Below are 19,174 nucleotides of genomic sequence, written 5' to 3' on the forward strand. Positions count from 1 at the left end.
TTACAATACTTTTAGTGATACAAGGTATCTGTATCCTGAATTTAGTTTGACATTACTTTGCAGTCACTGTAGCATAAATTTCTTTTCTCATATGCAGATTATGTAAGTCCTACCAAACACACTTTTTCTAAACAAGTAATCTAAATATAAAAGCCTTCAAAATGAACTTATCGTGACATGTTTGTCAGACAAATTACTGGGCCTCATCTAAAATCACCCAATTTCATCCTACTGTTTGTTACCCTCAAAAGGTATAGTTTCAGTTTCCCACAGACAAGAAAAATTTTGCCTGTACCCAAAACATTACAAAATTATTATAAAAATTTCCCAAATTCTACTCAAAGAACGACGACAAAAATTGAACAATGCAATGCAGAGATAACACAAACCACAACACAATGAAAATGAAACCATTTAAAACGAACAATAATTTAATAAGTCCTTTCCTTTCCCTTAAGCCATAAGGCCTCCACTAGTTATCCTCATGTTTTTCGTCTCTAACTGCAACTTAGAAGCGAACCCCCCTAACATGAGCAAATTGCAATCGGTGCAAGAAATAACCCGCAAGAAAACCACAGCAGCATAAACAGAAAACCAAAAAAGGTCTCAGGAACCCCAAGAGCTCCCTGGTACTCACTGCAAATTGATGTTCTGAGCCACTGGCAGGTGGTTTTGCTGGTACGCCCGCGTGTGCTGTGGCTGCTGCTGGGGTTTTGTAGCTGTCTGAAGCCCATAGTGCTGCGTGTCCCCCTCGCAGCTGGAGGACCGCTCGATCAGCTGTACTCCTGAAGGCGCTGACGGTGCTGAGGGCTGCCTCGCTCCTGCTGGGCTGGGAGTCTCCATCCTCTTCCCTTCTCTCGCGCACTTCTGTGACCCTCTACGCCAATTATCACCAACGTTTAGGCGTCCCGAACCTTTAGATATTTGTCCACTTTAGCATTTTTATCGAGTTACATGTCAGAGCGACGTCACTTCTGCTGGAAGATGGCAAGTTTAATAGCCACTAGTTTCACCGTGGAGTGAAATACATGACGTGACAGCTACCCACTAATTATTAATTCTGAGCTCATCTCCACGGATTCTTCTTGCAAAAGTATCTGCCTTATTTTTACATTTCATCTGGGGTAGATTAACTTATTTCTACGACAGTACCATTTCACTTAAAACAAGGAAATGATTGGCGATGCAAACGGTGAAAATAATACAAATGACAACTCTGGGGATAGCGCGACTAACCATCCAATAACTAGCGAAAAGTAAATAAATAATACTTCAAATGTTCCACATCGTATTTACTTAGGAATTTAGTTTTTTCATGTAACTCATAAATTATAAAGCCTTCCAGTGGCTTTAAATACTTCTCGTGCACAAGACTTAGCCTCTGTCATATTATCAGAATGGTAGTCGACTACAATATTGATTTCCTGTGTTAAAAAATAGCAAAACAAAAGCAACATAAATATGCAAAGAGCTGGCAGTGTTTGCATTACCCCTAGGTATTTTCAGTAACTCAGCATATGATACACATTCAATTATTCATTGCCACGTAATGTATTAGAAGATGAAAATAACACAAGAAAAATAAACGCACATGCGTCCCAAAATCAGTAGGGTAAAGCGGAAGGAGGCGGAGAAGCTTTGTCCGAGGTAGGTAATCAAAACGCACATACGCAGAAGCTTGTTATTAACGTAAGGTTATTAATGTGATGGTGTCCAGTCGTAGATACATTGCGTGCGGAAATCATCTGTCATGTCCTGTGCTCAAGGTAATAAAAGAGCGAAGCTAAAAATGATTCCCGAATCAGCTGATTGATCCGAGAAATAGTATTGGAACCCAGCTGGTGTTTGGCTTCGAAAGATCCTTAAATCCGGGTTACAATTTTGTGACTGGGAATCGGATACGAATTGTTATTATTAGCTTTATCTTCATGGTACCAACTATCTGGTGGCTTAATTGTGTATTATAGAACTATGCATACGCAGTTTTGGTTGTTCTTCAAGATAACGAATGGAATCTAAATAAGGTGGTGTAAGTGGCGCCGTAACACAAGGCGTCTGTAACGGGGGTGTCCTGACGCAGCAGCAGCCTTGTTTACCTGCGACGTAGTTCAACAAAGGGAATCTTACGCCATGGAGAGTAAAAAATAACCAAAATGTTACGTTTGGGACTAGAGACTATATCTAAAATGCCCTGGTACTTCCCTTGGTCGGATGCCATCAAGAAAAGGGCTATAAGATATCTGTTACAAAGATACGTAGGCCAGTTCCTGGAAGAAAAGCTGTCTCTCGATCAGCTGACAGTGGATTTGTACAATGGAACGGGGGCCATAAAGGAGTTGACTCTGGACGTGGCTGCCCTGAATGAAGTCGCTGATCAATTAAATCTTCCCGTGAAGTTTGTGGACGGTTATATTGGTGAAATATGCGTGTCTGTTCCATGGCATGCCCTCCTGTCGGAAAGTTGCTTTGTGGAAGTGTCTGGGCTTATGGTGACCATCGAGCCCAAACAAAGGTCGGAGGATGTATCTATGGTAGATTCCATGATCGAGTCTATGAGCATGACAACATCCATGCAAATTGCTCAGGAGTGCCTTAATCATCATGAAGAAGAGAGTGAAATAGAGGACCCAGTAGGAAAAGATTCTAGTCAGATGATTGAGGGCATTGAACATTTTGCACAGGCAATAGATACTGTACTTAACCGAATTAAGGTCCGCTTCCTTGACATAATCATCAGACTAGAACATACACCAAAAGGTAGTCAGTCAGGAGTATCCTTAGAAGTTCGGATCAAGAAAGTGGACTATTTTGATGAGGCAGGGCTTGGTAAAGGCACTCCTACTTCAGAATCATCTAGAGCAGGATATGAGCAGCCTGCATTTGCATCAAAGAAATTTCATATTGAAGGACTTACCATGTACACTGATGAATTTCCAGCTAAGAGTAAAACAATGACAAAGTCAGGAATTGTAGTACCATCAGATTCAAATTCATCACCAGAATCTGGTGGTTCCAAGGTGTCAGGAGACTCTTATAAGACAGCTGACACATCTCCAACAGAAGGTAAGGAATTTGAGTACAATCATGAGAATCATGAGAAAACTGTAAAGAAGCTCATTACCAATGCAAGCATTCCAATGGAGCCTATTCTCTTTGCTAAACTAACTGGCTCCCAGGAAATTAGCTTAAAACTTAAACAGGCAGATGTAATGGGCCCAAAAGTAGATCTACGAATGAACTGTGGATCTTTTATAATGTTCCTCTCGCCTAGGCAAATTCACTTACTAATGGAGTTATCAGAAGGCATAGCATCTCCAGATAAGCTTGACCTTGATACACAAACTCCAGGTATGTTACATACCAAGCAGAAACCAATGGATCCACATGATTTCCGTAAAGTAGAGAGTGAGCTTCGGAAAGAACTTCGTTCAAATACTGTTGCAAGTCAGGCTCTTAATCTTCATCAGGGTTGGTCTGTGACACCATTAGAAGACAGTGATGATGAATTTGTACCCATGAGTAGTGGTCCAGGAATTATGAGAAATATGTCTAGTAGTCAGCTCTCAGGCTGCTCTGATATGGAAAGTTCTTTTGGCTCAAATATGTCAGGCAGCACTGTGAAGTCTGCAACTGTTGGAGCCTCAACAACACCCACCTTCCGCTACACAGGCGTGGGTGTCATGATGGGTGATCATGCAATAGGGGGGTCTACTAAAAAGAAAAGTGAACATGGTAGTAAACTCATGGATGATCCCTCTGCGGTAGTGACTCATTTCCGAGTCCAGGTTAGTAGCTTGGCAGCTGTTGTGCTTCATGAGGATATCTTGACACCATCACTAGACAACTCAAACATGGTATCTAAAGCCTCAGTTGCAGAAATGCAGGCAAAGTCAGAAGACTTTTTTTCTGTACTTGGTGTGCATGGATTATCAGGTTATAGCTATGGTGCATTCCATGAGGCCAAGCAAAAATTTGCTGATGCTTGTCAAATTAATCATTTAAGATTTATGGCAGCTCCTTTAACAATTGAAGGTAGTGAGAAGAGCCTTGCAAATAGATGGGAAATGAGTGTGAATATGTCACTTGGTTGTGCTGAAATTCTTGAGTGCCTTGTGGATTCATCAGTATCTCCTGCAAAGATAGAATATTCTGAACTGCTTACTTTCAAGGAAACTTTAAAAGAACCAACCACTGAGGCTATTTATGGAGGCACTGTGGAACCAAAGCTTAGAGTGCAGATCTCACAGTCCCAAAATATGACTGCCATGGGAAGAACTAGGAGGATGAGCACACCTAAGTTAGATATCAAAGTTAATTTGGGTGATTGTGTATCAGAGATTGATATGTCTATAGTAGATCGCATATCTGCTCTAATCAATAGACAACAGGTTTGCACAAAGGCAACAGAAGAAGTGTTCTCCCCAGAACTACCCCCAAGTTATATAAATAATCAAGCTTGTTTCAAACAGACTTTGGATGATGCAACTCTTCACCCAGAGACACGTGTCCATGTCAAAGTATCTTCATCATCTCTAACAGTAAAGCTTAGATTTCCAATACCTGATTTACGGCCCACTTCCAATATGGATAGGGTTCCTTGGTGGAAAAGAAATGTCAGAAAAGATATACTGTCTTTAGTATTGCAGGACTTTGAATTTGTTACTACCATAGATCCACACATGCCCTATAGTTCCTATGAAGTACGTAGTGGTGACATCCATGTGCTTTTCCAAGAAAGAGAAGAAGATACACCAATATCCTTGGTGAGGGCAAGCTCAAGCAGAGGTTCAGAAAGAGGATTTGATCTCCCACGAGTTGTCATAATGGCGCATCCAATGCAGCCATGGACATCACTGGAAGAAGAAGCCCCAAGACAAGAGAATATCATGGCAAAATCTATGATGGGATTTTTAGAGGAAGTTAGTGAGACAGAACCCAGTCCTTTCAGTCGAAGGAAAGTTGCCTCCCAGCAGCCTGGTGATGGCCAAGCAGAAGAGCTTACCATCCCTGCAGAAAAGGAGGAAGTTTTAGAATTTATGGAGAATACTTTAAAGAATGTGCAGCTGCACATAGATATTCATTTGCCAGATGTCCAATTAATTTTGCCTTCTAAGCATATCTATGAAGTTGTGTATAACAGATTAGTGACTGACTTATTGCTTTGGGAGCCATCTGCTCCTAAGCCAGTAAGCCACACCACCCGTAATATAGGTGCTGCTCAAGGAGGTTTAGATTTGGCCTCAGTGTTTATGAATGAGAGTATATATCAAAGTACAACTCAGTTTACCATGTGCACTTCGTCCAATAATGATGGTAGTGATAGTGAAGAGGAAGGGGAATCCCAGTTTTATTCAGTGTATGAACACAAAGCAAGACAGCGACTGAAACAACAACAACAGCAGGAACAAAATAAAAACAAGAAGCAAACTCTTGTTGCATTTAAACTCACAATGGGCCATGCAGTTGCTAGTCTGAGAACTCCATATAGAGATGCAAAGAACTGTGTGCTTCCAGGGCAGCATGGGGAAGTAATGCTTATTCTAGACCAAGGGACAATATTTGCAGCTGTAGGTTACCAAGGAAACCCAGACCTTGGTTACACTTGTATTTGGTCAGAAAAAGCTTACATATATCACAAGGCTGCAAACATCACTCCGGATCGACCAGTTTTCCTTGATCCAGAAAATCCCCTCTCCACCTCCCGCCTGGATGCCATAGTATACCCAAATGATCCAGGTGTTATAACTAAACTAGGGGCTGGAGTGATAAAGAATGAGGATTACCAAGACCAAGTCAGTATAGCTTTGCAAATGGATTTTGACTTGACTCGAAACTTGAAAACCATTATCTTTTCTGGATGCGTTCGTGGGACCACTCTCCGCCACTACATGTGCACCAGCCCTGAGAGTTGGGTTACCCAGATGATGGATATGTTTGATGTCCAAGATTATCCTGTTGCTGGCTATGTGCTTCCTGATGTTGTCACTGAGATGAATTTCCATTTGTGGGGTTGTGCTCTGGATTATCGTCCTCTTCACTTGCCTTTGCGAACAGTTTTGACAGTTGATGCTTGCTCAATATCAAGCAATTTAACTATATCCAGTGACACAAATGTTCTTCATTTCATCATTGAAGATGCTGCCCTTTTCCTCTCTGACAAACTTTCTTTAAGAAGCATTGACCTAAGAAAGGACTATATTTGCGTAGCGGATTTAGGAGTCTTTGAACTCTGTTTACGGATGGTAGAAGACTTAAAGGAAAAGAAACCCAAAATTGACTTGGTTGCTTCCAATAATGTAATTCATATACGCACATGTGCAGATTCTTGCAAGTCCTTGTTAGAGCTTCTGATTTACTTAGCTAGTGATGGAGACTTGACACAAGAGGCTTCGGTAACAACAGATACAACAGTTATTCCCCCAGTTACAAGCCCAGTAAGTGTGGCATCGTCACCATCAAGTGAATGTGCCACAATGAGACCATCAGAGATGCAAGAGACCATTTTCAACCCACGACACAAGGAAAATGATTCTCACCAACTTGAAATGGTGCGAGGGATGATGGATGATGCAATGATTGAGTCAACTCCTTCTACATCATCATGTGAGGATGATGAAAATGATCCTAATCTTTACTTAAAGAAGGGTGTAGAGATGTTCTTCTTCCCAGATGACAATCTAAAACGGCTTGCAGCTGCTTCACAAGCCTCTCAGAAGGATACACACAAGACCGAGGAGGTGATGCCAGTTGAAGGGGAACTCACAGACACAGAGTCTGCACTTAAAGAAGCTCTCAAAGAACCATCTGATAATCCATTTGAAGAATACAGTTCTGGAACAGATGAGGAATTCTGCATTCTTGATGATGCACCTGGCACAGGCATCAAGTCTCCATCTGGAGAGCCACAAGTGAGGCTCTTGACTCAAGATCCCATTATTATTATGGATAACCACTTTACTATCCCTCTGGGCAAAGTTGATCAGCTAAAGGCTCCAAAACATTTCCCTTCTGCTATAATGAAGTATACTCTTAAGGAATTGAGTGTTGTGTGGCACATTTATGGTGGTTCAGATTTCAAGGCTGTTTCTCATGATGCCACAGCCAAAACAAGAAGAGTTACAATTAATGACTCAAATGGCAATCCAGAAAGTGGTACTGGGGCATATTCATCAAATGTTCCATCACCAAAGTTAAGCTATGTCTCAGTAGAGCCCTCAGTGACAATGCGGGCTGGAGAAGTGCAATTTTCATCAGGTCATACCTCACCAAATATGTTCAAGAAATCTCCACCTCAAAGTCCACAACAGCGAAGTCATATGGTATGGCAGGCTGCAGGAGGGCCTGGCAGAAAACATGACACACTTCTAGAATTACAACTCAGCAAGGTTCGGTTCCAACATGAGATCTATCCCGAGAGTGCACAGCAGGCAACAAGAAATGTGCTTCTGATCCATGATGTGGAAATCAGGGATCGTCTTGTGTCCTCCAAAATCAATAAGTTCCTTTATCAGTTTTCTTCTGAAACATGTCCACGACAAGCTCATGCAAATATGGTACAGGTGAAAGCTCTCACTACCAGACCTGATGGTCAGCATGGTCCTCAAGAAACCAGTCTCAAGATATCACTACAGCCTATAAGACTACATATAGATCAAGATGCTCTACTTTTCCTGTTCCAATTCTTTGAAGAACTTCTAGCCTCAGATATGGATGGAGAAATTGGAGAAGAAGAGAGACCACAGTCCACAACTCAAGTCCAGGCACCAATTATGACTGTAAACCTTAACCAAGCTGCTCAACTTAATTTGGCTGAAGATCAGCAACTCCTTGTGAATTTAGAAGAAAAGTCTCCAGTGTCAGAAGCTGAAGAAGAGTACAGTAGAATGGAAGAGAATGCTCCTCCATATTTCAAATCATTTATTTTCTCACCAGATGTGCCAATCAAAATAGACTACCATGGAAAACATGTTGATATTAATTCACAGTATGGCCCAGTTGCAGGACTCCTCATAGGACTTGGGCAACTTAACCAGTCAGAGATTACATTAAAGAGCATTGTTCATAAATCTGGTCTTTTAGGTATGGACAAATTGATACATTACATCAGCAGTGAATGGATGAATGATATAAGACGTAACCAGCTGCCATCAGTCCTGGGAGGTGTTGGCCCCATGCACTCTGTGAGCAAGTTGGTAGGAGGTGTCAGGGATTTGTTCCTATTGCCAATTGAACAATATCAGAAAGATGGACGGGTGATGCGTGGGCTCCAAAGAGGAACCTCTGCATTCACAACTTCATCGGCTCATGCTGCTCTTGATTTAACCGGAAGGTTTGTTGGATGCATTCAGTCAGCAGCAGAGACAATGTATGACATGGTTTCATCTGGACCAAGTGTGCGTCACAGATACAGAATCCGAGGTGGACAACCACAAGACATTCGTGAAGGGGTCACGACAGCTTATAGCTTGGTTCGTGAGGGCATTGGCGATACCGCCACAGCAATAGTACAAGCAGCTTCACAGGAACATCAACACAAGGGTGTGTCTGGTGCAATTGGAGGAGTTTTGAGGCAGATCCCTCCCTCCATGGTGCAGCCTATCATCCTAGCATCTGAGGCAGCTGGCACAGTATTGGGTGGGATGAAGAATCAACTTGTACCTGATGCTCGCAAAGAAGCTGCTGATAAGTGGAAAGCATAAGGAACAGTGACATAAATTGTTAAAGGCAGTCAACAAGTTGCATACTGTAAAGAGAGATACACTACTACTTGCAAATCCTTTAGCATTTCTTGTCATTGTTGCCAGTGTAACAGGGTTGATTGTTTCATTACTACTGTGATCAATATATTAGATCTGTAAGTGCAGACAGATGTGTTAAATCTGGAAAAATGGTGTGTGAGTGTGTGTGTGACTCCTAATCCTTCTGAGGTGCATTCCAAAATGAAGGATTGTGAAGATTGTGCCTCACTTTGTTTTAGTCAAATAAATTTTGGTTGGATGATGTTACTTGTGATACTGTGGATAGGATCCAAGAAGTGAACTCTGCAGAATAATTTTAAGATAAAAAAAATCATGTTATTTTTTCCTCACTGACAAGCACATGGATTATTGTTGATTTGTATAGTCCTGCCTTTATTCCAAAATAAAAAAATGCACAGCTTACAATATGTCAGAGTCTGGGAAGGAAATATGCAAAACCTTAATGTTTTTCTTTTGCTACAATCTGTTAAAGTAAACCTAAAACATTGGTATATAATGTTAGGAAACCAAAGAAGTATATATATTTTTTGTAGTATTGTAAGGTGCTAATACTGCTCTCTGTAACCTGAAACCTGTTGCTTAAAATGTGAATAGGAATCTAAAAAAAAATGCTTTGATAGAAACACCTAGTTTGATGGTATTATGATGTTAAATAAATCACCAGTTAGTTCAAACAGAATTTTTTTGTATGTTTTAAACTGAAGAAGACAGAAGAGCTGAAGCAACAGAAGCTGAAAGTATGACAAGTAAGTACATTTAAGTAAACTGTGGTAACTTATACTAGACAGGTACATATTTAAGAAAATTATCCTTTTCTCAGAGTCATTGAAGGAGAGAAATTGATATATTCACAGTATAAGTAACAATCATAATTATAGAAATTTTGAAGTGTCAATGTAATTTCTATTACTTTTATTCTAAGCATGATTACAGTCCTAGTTTTCAGTTTTGCTTGGTAGTAAATGCATATTTTTCCCCAGGTGCTAGAACAAGATGTCCCTCCGCTTGATGAGCACTGCCGCTCTCAGAACTCTGCGACGAGGATGCTGCTGCAGGATCAAGGAGCCCCGATTCTCTTTTTACTTGCCAACAGCTCAGAGGTATAGATTGTCATTATTATATCTTATACTTCTATTGTTATACGGTGATTCAAATTTTCTCTTTTATAATTTGTAGGGTTCAATTTACCTTGCCAGTATCTTATATTTATTTCATTTTCAGTCTCCACACATCACCCTTTGTAACACAGCAGGAGGGTAATGTTATGAATGTGTTTGATCGTCAAGCAAAACGTTTGCAAAGAGAAAGAGCTGCAAGGAATCCCGATGTTGCAGTTTTCGATTATTTGAAAGAGGAAGTAAGTATTCAAAAATGTTTGATCAGAAATTATGTATGACAACATTATAGGAAATCCTCTTCATCAGAAGCACACACACATACATGTTGGTATGTGGAACATTCATATGCAGGTTTTGTGTAAAACAATTTGGTGTTCTTTAGAAAGAAAAAAAAAGTACACAATTACCTCCACCTCCAGGTTCACAGTTCAGCAATGTGAGTGTGTGAACTGCTAGTTAGAACACATATCACTACAAGTAAGGGTTATTTGTTTCAGAGGCACAGGTTGATTGAAACTGGTAGTTCATGGAGTTGCAACTCGGTTATGAACCTGGAATTGGAGGGGGTTGTACCACAGAGAAAAGATAGATGATGTCTAATTAGTTTCTAGAGGTAGAACACGTATAGCATCTTATGTCTCCTAGATTGTTGCTCCAGTTTCTTGTAATAAATTTCTGATAATTATGATTAATAAAGCAAGAACATTACCATTCTACTCATTTTATGCTGTATTATGAAAGTTCAGAGATTTTAACATTTCAACATAATGTACTATTATGTACTATAGAATCAATTTAGATTTACACTGTATGTTGATCTCTGTGGCATTTCAATGATTACAAGAAAGATAAGCTTTAACAGGAAACTTACAGTGATAGTCCATCTTATTCTATCGTATATTTCAGATCTCACAAATTATTACCCATGGTCATCATATACAGTGAAACTGACGTCCTTATTATTTTCAGATTGGTTATCGTTTAGCTGACCGCATCAATGACATAAAGCGGGAGTTGAAGACTGGTCTAGATCTTGGAACAGGTCGAGGATATGTTGCCAAGAATATAACAGATGTGAGTATTAAATAAATTTATTATTTGTCATCGAGATATTCTCATTCAGTTTTCTTTATATTGTGGGACTTTTGGGATTCAGAGATAATCAGCACATTCTTTCTTTCTCGTAGGCTTCATTAGAAGAGTTGTATATGAGTGATTTGTCTCCGTCAATGTTGGAATCGGCAGAAACTCCTCAGGATGTGAAGTTTAAGAAGATGGTGATTGATGAAGAAGGAAAGTTTCCGTTCGAAAATAAAGCACTTGACCTCGTTATATCAAATTTAAAGTAAGTTTTGATGCTGAAATGTTGTAGATTGTTAAACTTTGATATTTGCTTATTAAGCTATTTTTGTTTTTTCATTTTTTCTCTTTTTTAGCTTGAGCTAGAAAGCAAAAATGTGAGTAATGAAGTAAATATGCTTCTAAACATTCTGAAGTATTTAGATACAATTATGCTAGGACTGGAAGAATTTCTAATGTAAACTTTTGACAGGAGTTGGTTTTATGTGTATATATATATTCACTTTTCTTTCTAAATCAATCCTGTAGTTATGTTTTAGTCCATTATTTACATATTTTAAAATTTAAATGCTGAATTGTTTATATTTTTGCAAACTTCTATGACTGGTAATCCCCCATAGAACTCGTGTTTCCCATGATATTTGTCCTCTTTATTGTTGTAGCATACAGTCCTATTGACAGCATTTCATTGTCAGTGAATATTGATAAATGCTTGCAAGAGGATAAGTCTATCTCCTATGTATATTTTTCAATGACACCAGACTGGGGAGTGTTTGTGTTTGTAAATAATTTAGTAGGCTGCATTACTTTACTTAGTGGGAGGCTGCAGCTGTGTTGTGCATCAACTGTCAGTAAATAAGTTAAAAATGATACCAATGAATATATCTCTCCAGTGGTTGTTTACATAAAATTGTTAAATATGAATATTTATATTAAGATCAATATTGATGTAAGGTTATGATTAACAAGTAAATATGAAATTTCAAAAAGTATTGAAAATATTATCAAAACAGTTTAGGAGGGGGTTGCCAAGTAGTACAACATATACTGCGGTGAATAGTACTGTATTATCCTAATTATCATCATTATCATTATAAATGTCATTTTTCATTGTTGTTATTATCATCATTATTAATATTGGTACATTTTTTCTATTATTAAAAATGTTTATACTATGAAAGATTCCACTACAGTATTCCACTCTCGTTATAATGATTGGTTATACCTTAACAGTTCCACGTCCAGACTAATATGAAGTACTATAATTTTTGTGGGGGGGGGGGGGGGGTGTACACATGCATGCATACATACACACATATGTTTTTTAGAACTAGAATATTTAATTATGCAAGAATTGATACATTATTGTGAGCTAACAATTTAAATCATCGTTTCAGTCTTCATTGGGTGAACAATCTACCGGGTTGCCTCAAGGAAATCTATAGAGTGTTGGGAGAAGATGGTGTTTTCCTGGCATCGGTGTTTGGGGGAGACACTCTATATGAACTTCGCTCGTCTTTGGTGCTGGCTGAACTAGAGAGAGAAGGTGTAAGTTACTCTTTGAGATTTTATATATAGATCTCTCTTTTGCTGTAATTTTCAAGATTTTTCTAGAGACATTTCTTTTGTTTTATTCAGTAAAGTCTTCAATTTGACAAGTAATTGGCACTGAAAAAAGCTTGTTAAGCTTGTTGAGTACAGAAAATGCTAATTTCTTTGTGTATTATTCTCAGATACCATGAGAGGTTAAGGGTAGTAAATAAATAGATTGCTTTGACTATAATCCTTTGTTTGGTATTAATGAGAGGGAGATTATTACTTACCATAGCATCATCAACAGAGGTCAGCCGACTCCTTCCCTTCCCCATGCTCACTTATGAATGATCACTTATCAATATACATGCTACTTAATTTTCTGTGAGATGATGTACAGTGTTTAGCAAAGGGTGGAGGAGGTGACTACAATTAATTAAATTTTGGTGATAATATGGTCACCAAATGTGATTTTCGGCAAAGGTGATTCAATGGTTGCTGTTGGTAAAGGTCGTGAAATGCAAATTTGTCAAATGTTAGGCTTTACTGTAGTTATTTGAAATTTTACATGGCAGTAAGAATTTCTTTTGCAGCTATTCTCAAGATTTTATGGCCACAATTTTTCTTTCATTTTACCTTCCTTCCTTTTCTTTTTCGTTCCCCTTTTCTTCTCCTTCTTCATCTTCTTTGAATTCTGGAGAGGACATGGTGCAGTTCAGTTGGCAGGGAAATGGGGAATTGTATATGAAAAGAGCATTTGATAAGTGGATGAATGAATAGTAGATGGTAAAATTTCACACATATTGATAATTCTGTGAGAGAAGTCTGCTTGTATATAAAGTGAAGCAGCTGACTTTGCAGGGAAATGGATGAGTGTTTGGATGAGCCATTTGATAGATGGATTGATTAATTAAAGATGGTGAGATTTCATGGGCATTCATCTTTGTGTGAGAGTAGTCAGCATGCTTATATATATACTGGTACATTTTCAAAGTTAAGCCATCAGAGATGGGAACTGATTTGCTAGCTTGTTCTCAAGGCAGGCAGTACTGTGCCAATGTGATATGGAATATATATGAAAAATAGTATAGAATTGATGATTCAATGTTCATTATAGAATATAATTTTTAACTAACATATAGTTCAGTAATAGACCATGTTATATTTATCTCTCATAAATTAAACCCTTGGATTGAGATACTTTTAACATGGCACAAGGTGTGTGTGGCTTGTATGCTGAACACACATGAATACTCTTGTGGTGTCAAGATTGTGGCTCTCCTTTCCAATATTAGTAACTGTTTTTCTACATAAGTGTTATTTGCCATTTTCCAATGTTTAATTTTGACAATTTGTATCCAGATGGTATTAAACTTTGTGCACAAATAATAAAATTAATAACGTGTGTGTGTGTGTGTGTGTGTGTGTGTGTGTGTGTGTGTGTGTGTGTGTGTGTGTGTGTGTGTGTGTGTGTGTGTGTGTGTGTGTGTGTGTGTGTGTCTGTGTCTGTGTGTGTGTCTCTGTGTGTGTCTCTGTGTGTGTGTGTGTGTGTGTGTCTCTGTGTGTGTGTGTGTGTCTCTGTGTGTGTGTGTGTGTCTCTGTGTGTGTGTGTGTGTCTCTGTGTGTGTGTGTGTGTCTCTGTGTGTGTATGTCTGTGTGTGTGTGTCTGTGTGTGTGTGTGTGTGTGTCTCTGTGTGTGTGTGTGTGTGTCTCTGTGTGAGTGTGTGTGTGTGTCTCTGTGTGAGTGTGTGTGTGTGTCTCTCTCTCTCTCTCTCTCTCTCTCTCTCTCTCTCTCTCTCTCTCTCTCTCTCTCTCTCTCTCTCTCTCTCTCTCTCTCTCTCTCTCTCTCTCTCTCTCTCTCTCTCTCTCTCTATGCAACCTATGCTGCCAGGCACAGCAGGTAGGAATAGGATTCTGAGCATAGAAATACTGTCTTCCTTGGAGCCAGCCCCCTATCAGTCCTGGCTCATGGATGGTACATTCCATACTTGTTTACTAATAGGAATCATGCAAGAGCCCCTTTCTAAATGCCAACTAACTCTAATCATCCTCCAGGAGCTTTGTGCACTTGTGGCAAGTTATTCCAGTCATCTGGCCCTTAGCCAAAATTCTTATGACAGTATGTTCCAGTCACCCGGCTGTCAGCCAGATTTTTCCATGACAGTATGTTCATGTCACCTGTCCCTCAGGCCATTTTTTTTTCATGAAGTCATGAGTATGTTTCTCTCTAGTAACTACAAAGTTAAAGTCTTCCATGAGGTAACATTTTTTTTTTTTTTTTTTTTAACCCATTGCAGCTGTGGATGGCATGCACATACATGTCATTCCCACTGTGAGTTTAGTTTATTCATGTCTCTACACATAAAAGTCTCCACTAGTGCTTAGTCCCCATAGAGTCAGTTATTACTAGTCAACCTATCTCACCTGGTTACCCTTTTCCTTGATTTTTGAAATTATTTTCTTTTAACTAACATTGTTATTGGTAAAATATAAGATATACTAATTGAATCCTTGGTGGCTGAACTTTTGTGGAGCCATCCATATGTAAAGATATTTCTAAAACAAAAATACAGTTAACATTACAGTTTCCCACTGGTAATGGGTTAACCCAATGTCAGTGGGTTTATGTACTGTCCCCTATCAGTTGGCCCTAGTGACTGAGCCTGATTTCCCCATTCCTTGAATTGGAGGGAAAATGTTTTTTTCTTTCCAACTATTAATAATGACATTGTAGTCATTCTTATTGATATTATGATTATTAAATTGTCATTGAAATATTAATAACATAAAAGACAATAAAATAATAAAAAGGAAGCTTTCAAAAAATTAAGGAAAAGGGTAAACAGATGAGATAGGTAAAACTAATAGTTGACTCCTTGATGACTAAGCACTTGTAGAGTCATCTTTGTGAAAAGACAATAGATAAACTTTTATTACAGTGTGTTAAAGGTAACTACAGAATAATGCCATTTGTCATAAAAGATGGAGACCGAAGGAAAACAAAAGCACAGGTTTGAAGGTTTAAACTCTCTTCTCTCTTACAGGGCTTTTCTGCACACGTCTCACCCTTTGCAGAGATAAGGGATATCGGCAGCCTCCTCAGCCAGAGTGGGTTTACCATGCTCACAATCGTAAGTGAATCATATCTATCAATTATAATTATTTATATATATATTTATTTTTCAGTAACATTTTCATATTTTTGGTATCAGTGAAAAATTTTAAAATGTGAAAAAATATTGGATATGGGTGTAGCATTATGTTTGTTTTGCTGTACTGCTGTTCATTCACACTTATGGTAAAAAAAAAAAAAAAAAAAGTGCTAATATTTAATATCAATGTACATTTAGGTTTTGGATACATGGCATATCTTGCTTCATAAATGTTGAGTTTATAACATTTATATCCAAAACTTTTTTTCTTTATTTTTAAGGACACGGATGAGATTTCTGTTGGTTTTCCATCCATGTTTGAACTGATGTGGGACCTTCAAGGAATGGCAGAAAATAATGCTGGTGTCAATCGTAAACCCCATCTCCACAGGGACACACTGCTTGCTGCTAGTGCCATTTATCAAGGTATTTATTTTTATTTTTTTAAGTTTAATTCTTTATCCTTTAGACTTCAGCTTTTCCATTATTGAAAGAAAGAAAAGTGAACAGAGACTAGGAAATGAATGATAAAGTGGTTCAGTTCGGTTATGTTTTCTTTTCCAAGAGTTTTTATTCCCTTTTTTTTTCTAGAAATGTATGGGAATGAAAATGGGATTCCAGCAACATTCCAGATTATATATATGATAGGATGGAAGCCAGATCCAAAACAGGTATGGTGGACTTCACTTTTTACATTCACCACAAAAGGTCATGTCAAAGATTTGAACATTTTGAAATATTAAAATGATGTAATTAAAGTAATTAACTGCTTGGAGGATAATTTTCTGTAATATAGAATGATTTTAATGCTTTCATTTAAGGTTTTGCAATATAGACCAAATTTTTAATAAAAAAAGCTTAATACTCGTTATTCCTTTTTTATGTCTTTTTTGAACTCCCACCACAGAAGGGCACCCAAGCGGAGAGAGGCAGTGGTCAAGTTTCTCTCAAGGACTTGCACAAGTTGGATGACATGATCCGAGATGCAGGAATGGAGGGCAGAATTAAGTTCATGCAAGACATGATTTCAGACGACAAAGACAAGAAAGATTAGAACGTGAACCCAAGTCTAAGAATGTAAATACTAATGCTGATGGAAGAATTGCTCTTGATGTAGTGAAAAGAAAAAAAGTGAAAGAGGAGAGGCATAATTTTCTGAAGTTTAAAGAGTATAGATTGTTTTTTGCACTACATTGTTTGACACATTTTTAGATAACCTGTGATGAGCAAAGGTTTGCAAGTAAAGAGAGTTGAGCATTATATCAACTTGCATATATATATATCATGTGGTTAGCACATCCTCACTGAATAAACCAGCCCTTTTACATTTGCACATAAAGGCAGTTTAAGGCTACAGTTTCATTTAGAACTCATTATCCATTTGAAAAACAAATCTTTCTAACCAGACTTCTGGATAGCTGTGTTGTCCCCATTTTCCTACACTCATTTAATTGAGCAATACTCTGGGTGTGGAGAATGTCCACAATGCTTTAAATATAGTCCTGTTTTGTGTAGTGAGTAGATTTTATATGAAGAGTTGCTGCAAAATGTGCAATGGTTGTACAAGGAAAATGTGTATATATTTCAAACTTTAATTTCTTGCCTATAAAGGTGAACTTTCATAGAAACATTTATTTGGTCATGCTAAAATCTTTAAAGTTTTTAGAATTAGTAAAACATATAACCCCAAAATATACAAGTTATTACAGTTGCACAAGAAATGAAATTATTACAGAATTATTATATCATAGTGCCTCCTGATTCATTAGATCTATTATCTTAATTTATTGAAAATAATTACCTAGCATTGACAGTGTGTCTTGATCACTAGTTCTTAGAGGCACATCATGTCAAGCTTGCATCTTCCATGTATGTAGCTTTTGGTAATTGTATATTTTTGTTGTATACAGCAATTTTCTATGGAAATAAAAAGAATATTGTATGAGAAAATGTTTCTTTGCAAATTACCAAAGTTAAACACCAAGATAAGTTTCCATGCTTTGTATACAATCATGAAAATGATAATTTCAGACACAAAGTATGTTCCCATTATTTGTTATAACTTCAGATTGATAAACATGAAAACTACTCTACAAAAACCTTTCATCCCTAAAGAATATATTACAAGTCAGTTTTAACTAGTAGCTGGGGGAAACTTAGCCCAAAAAGAAATGTACACCAACCTTGATTAGAAATTTGATCTTATACTGGTTTCTCTGTGGAGTTAATTATCATTAATTCTTTAACAATACATTACAAGCCACAACTACCATCTACCACTGCATAAATTAGTACTAACCTGTTTAATTCAAATACATTGAATTAAAGAGTAGGCAATTCTTCATTTACATATATAGCATGAATGTATTTTAAGTTTCTATCATTATCCTCTGGCCATCTTTTCATGTGCATAATTGATGCCAAGCATAGTTCAGTATCAGCAGAAAGAGTTGTCACTACAAATATCTTGCTATAAATCATTGTTGCTTTTTTTGTACAAATATTTAATGGATAGTTGTATTTCTTTGGGAAGTTAAAAAAAATTGCATATTACCACTAGGGGAGGGAGAGGGAGAGGGAGAGGGAGAGGGAGAGGGAGAGGGAGAGGGAGAGGGAGAGGGAGAGGGAGAAACAGGAGAGGAGGGGAGAGGGAGAGGGAGAGGGAGAAACAGGAGAGGAGGGGAGAGGGAGAGGAGGGGAGAGGGAGAGGGAGAAACAGGAGAGGAGGGGAGAGGGAGAGGGAGAAACAGGAGAGGGGAAAGAGTGAGAGAAACAGGAGAGGAGGGGAAAGAGTGAGAGAAACAGGAGAGGAGGGGAAAGAGTGAGAGAAACAGGAGAGAAGGGGAAAGAGTGAGAGAAACAGGAGAGGAGGGGAAAGAGTGAGAGAAACAGGAGAGGAGGGGAAAGAGTGAGAGAAACAGGAGAGGAGGGGAAGGAGTGAGAGAACCAGGAGAGGAGGGGAAATAGTGAGAGAAACAGGAGAGGAGGGGAAAGAGTGAGAGAAACAGGAGAGGAGGGGAAAGGGTGAGAGAAACAGGAGAGGAGGGGAAAGAGTGAGAGAAACAGGAGAGGAGGGGAAAGAGTGAGAGAAACAGGAGAGGAGGGGGAAGAGTGAGAGAAACAGGAGAGGAGGGGAAAGAGTGAGAGAAACAGGAGAGGAGGGGAAAGAGTGAGAGAAACAGGAGAGGAGGGGAAAGAGTGAGAGAAATAGGAGAGGAGGGGAAAGAGTGAGAGAAACAGGAGAGGAGGGGAAAGAGTGAGAGAAACAGGAGAGGAGGGGAAAGAGTGAGAGAAACAGGAGAGGAGGGGAAAGAGTGAGAGAAACAGGAGAGGAGGGGAAAGAGTGAGAGAAACAGGAGAGGAGGGGAAAGAGTGAGAGAAACAGGAGAGGAGGGGAAAGAGTGAGAGAAACAGGAGAGGAGGGGAAAGAGTGAGAGAAACAGGAGAGGAGGGGAAAGAGTGAGAGAAACAGGAGAGGAGGGGAAAGAGTGAGAGAAACAGGAGAGGAGGGGAAAGAGTGAGAGAAACAGGA

At 38.7% G+C, this 19,174-nt stretch overlaps 3 protein-coding genes across 4 annotated transcripts in view; 2 read left to right on the forward strand and 1 right to left on the reverse strand.

The window, feature by feature from the left end:
- The window catches only part of LOC125043937 (putative GPI-anchored protein pfl2), a 49,786-nt gene extending 48,758 nt beyond the window's left edge, over nucleotides 1-1,028 (reverse strand). Inside the window, exon 1 of the mRNA XM_047640321.1 lies at nucleotides 638-1,028. Coding sequence (XP_047496277.1) covers nucleotides 638-843 — 206 coding nt within the window. The 5' untranslated portion in view covers nucleotides 844-1,028. The remainder of the gene's footprint in view (nucleotides 1-637) is intronic.
- Nucleotides 1,029-1,505: 477 nt separating this feature from the next.
- On the forward strand, nucleotides 1,506-17,587 carry LOC125043936 (arginine-hydroxylase NDUFAF5, mitochondrial-like). Of its 2 annotated transcripts, none has more exons than XM_047640320.1 (10): nucleotides 1,506-1,647; nucleotides 9,740-9,859; nucleotides 9,981-10,116; nucleotides 10,847-10,951; nucleotides 11,065-11,222; nucleotides 12,355-12,505; nucleotides 15,535-15,621; nucleotides 15,924-16,068; nucleotides 16,234-16,313; nucleotides 16,550-17,587. In XM_047640320.1, the coding sequence occupies exons 2-10, from the start codon at nucleotides 9,753-9,755 to the stop codon at nucleotides 16,694-16,696; spliced, it is 1,116 nt and encodes a 371-aa protein (XP_047496276.1). In that variant the 5' UTR covers nucleotides 1,506-1,647; nucleotides 9,740-9,752; the 3' UTR covers nucleotides 16,697-17,587. The 2 variants fall into 2 exon arrangements, with proteins under 2 accessions (XP_047496276.1, XP_047496275.1); XM_047640319.1 differs by lacking the exon at nucleotides 1,506-1,647 and adding an exon at nucleotides 8,733-9,505.
- LOC125043934 (autophagy-related protein 2 homolog A-like) lies at nucleotides 1,757-8,709 on the forward strand. The gene has a single exon (XM_047640318.1). The coding sequence runs from the start codon at nucleotides 2,154-2,156 to the stop codon at nucleotides 8,697-8,699; it is 6,546 nt and encodes a 2,181-aa protein (XP_047496274.1). The 5' UTR covers nucleotides 1,757-2,153; the 3' UTR covers nucleotides 8,700-8,709.
- Nucleotides 17,588-19,174: the final 1,587 nt, after the last annotated feature.

This window comes from Penaeus chinensis, chromosome 34 (assembly GCF_019202785.1).
Source record: "Penaeus chinensis breed Huanghai No. 1 chromosome 34, ASM1920278v2, whole genome shotgun sequence".
NCBI lineage: Eukaryota > Metazoa > Arthropoda > Malacostraca > Decapoda > Penaeidae > Penaeus > Penaeus chinensis.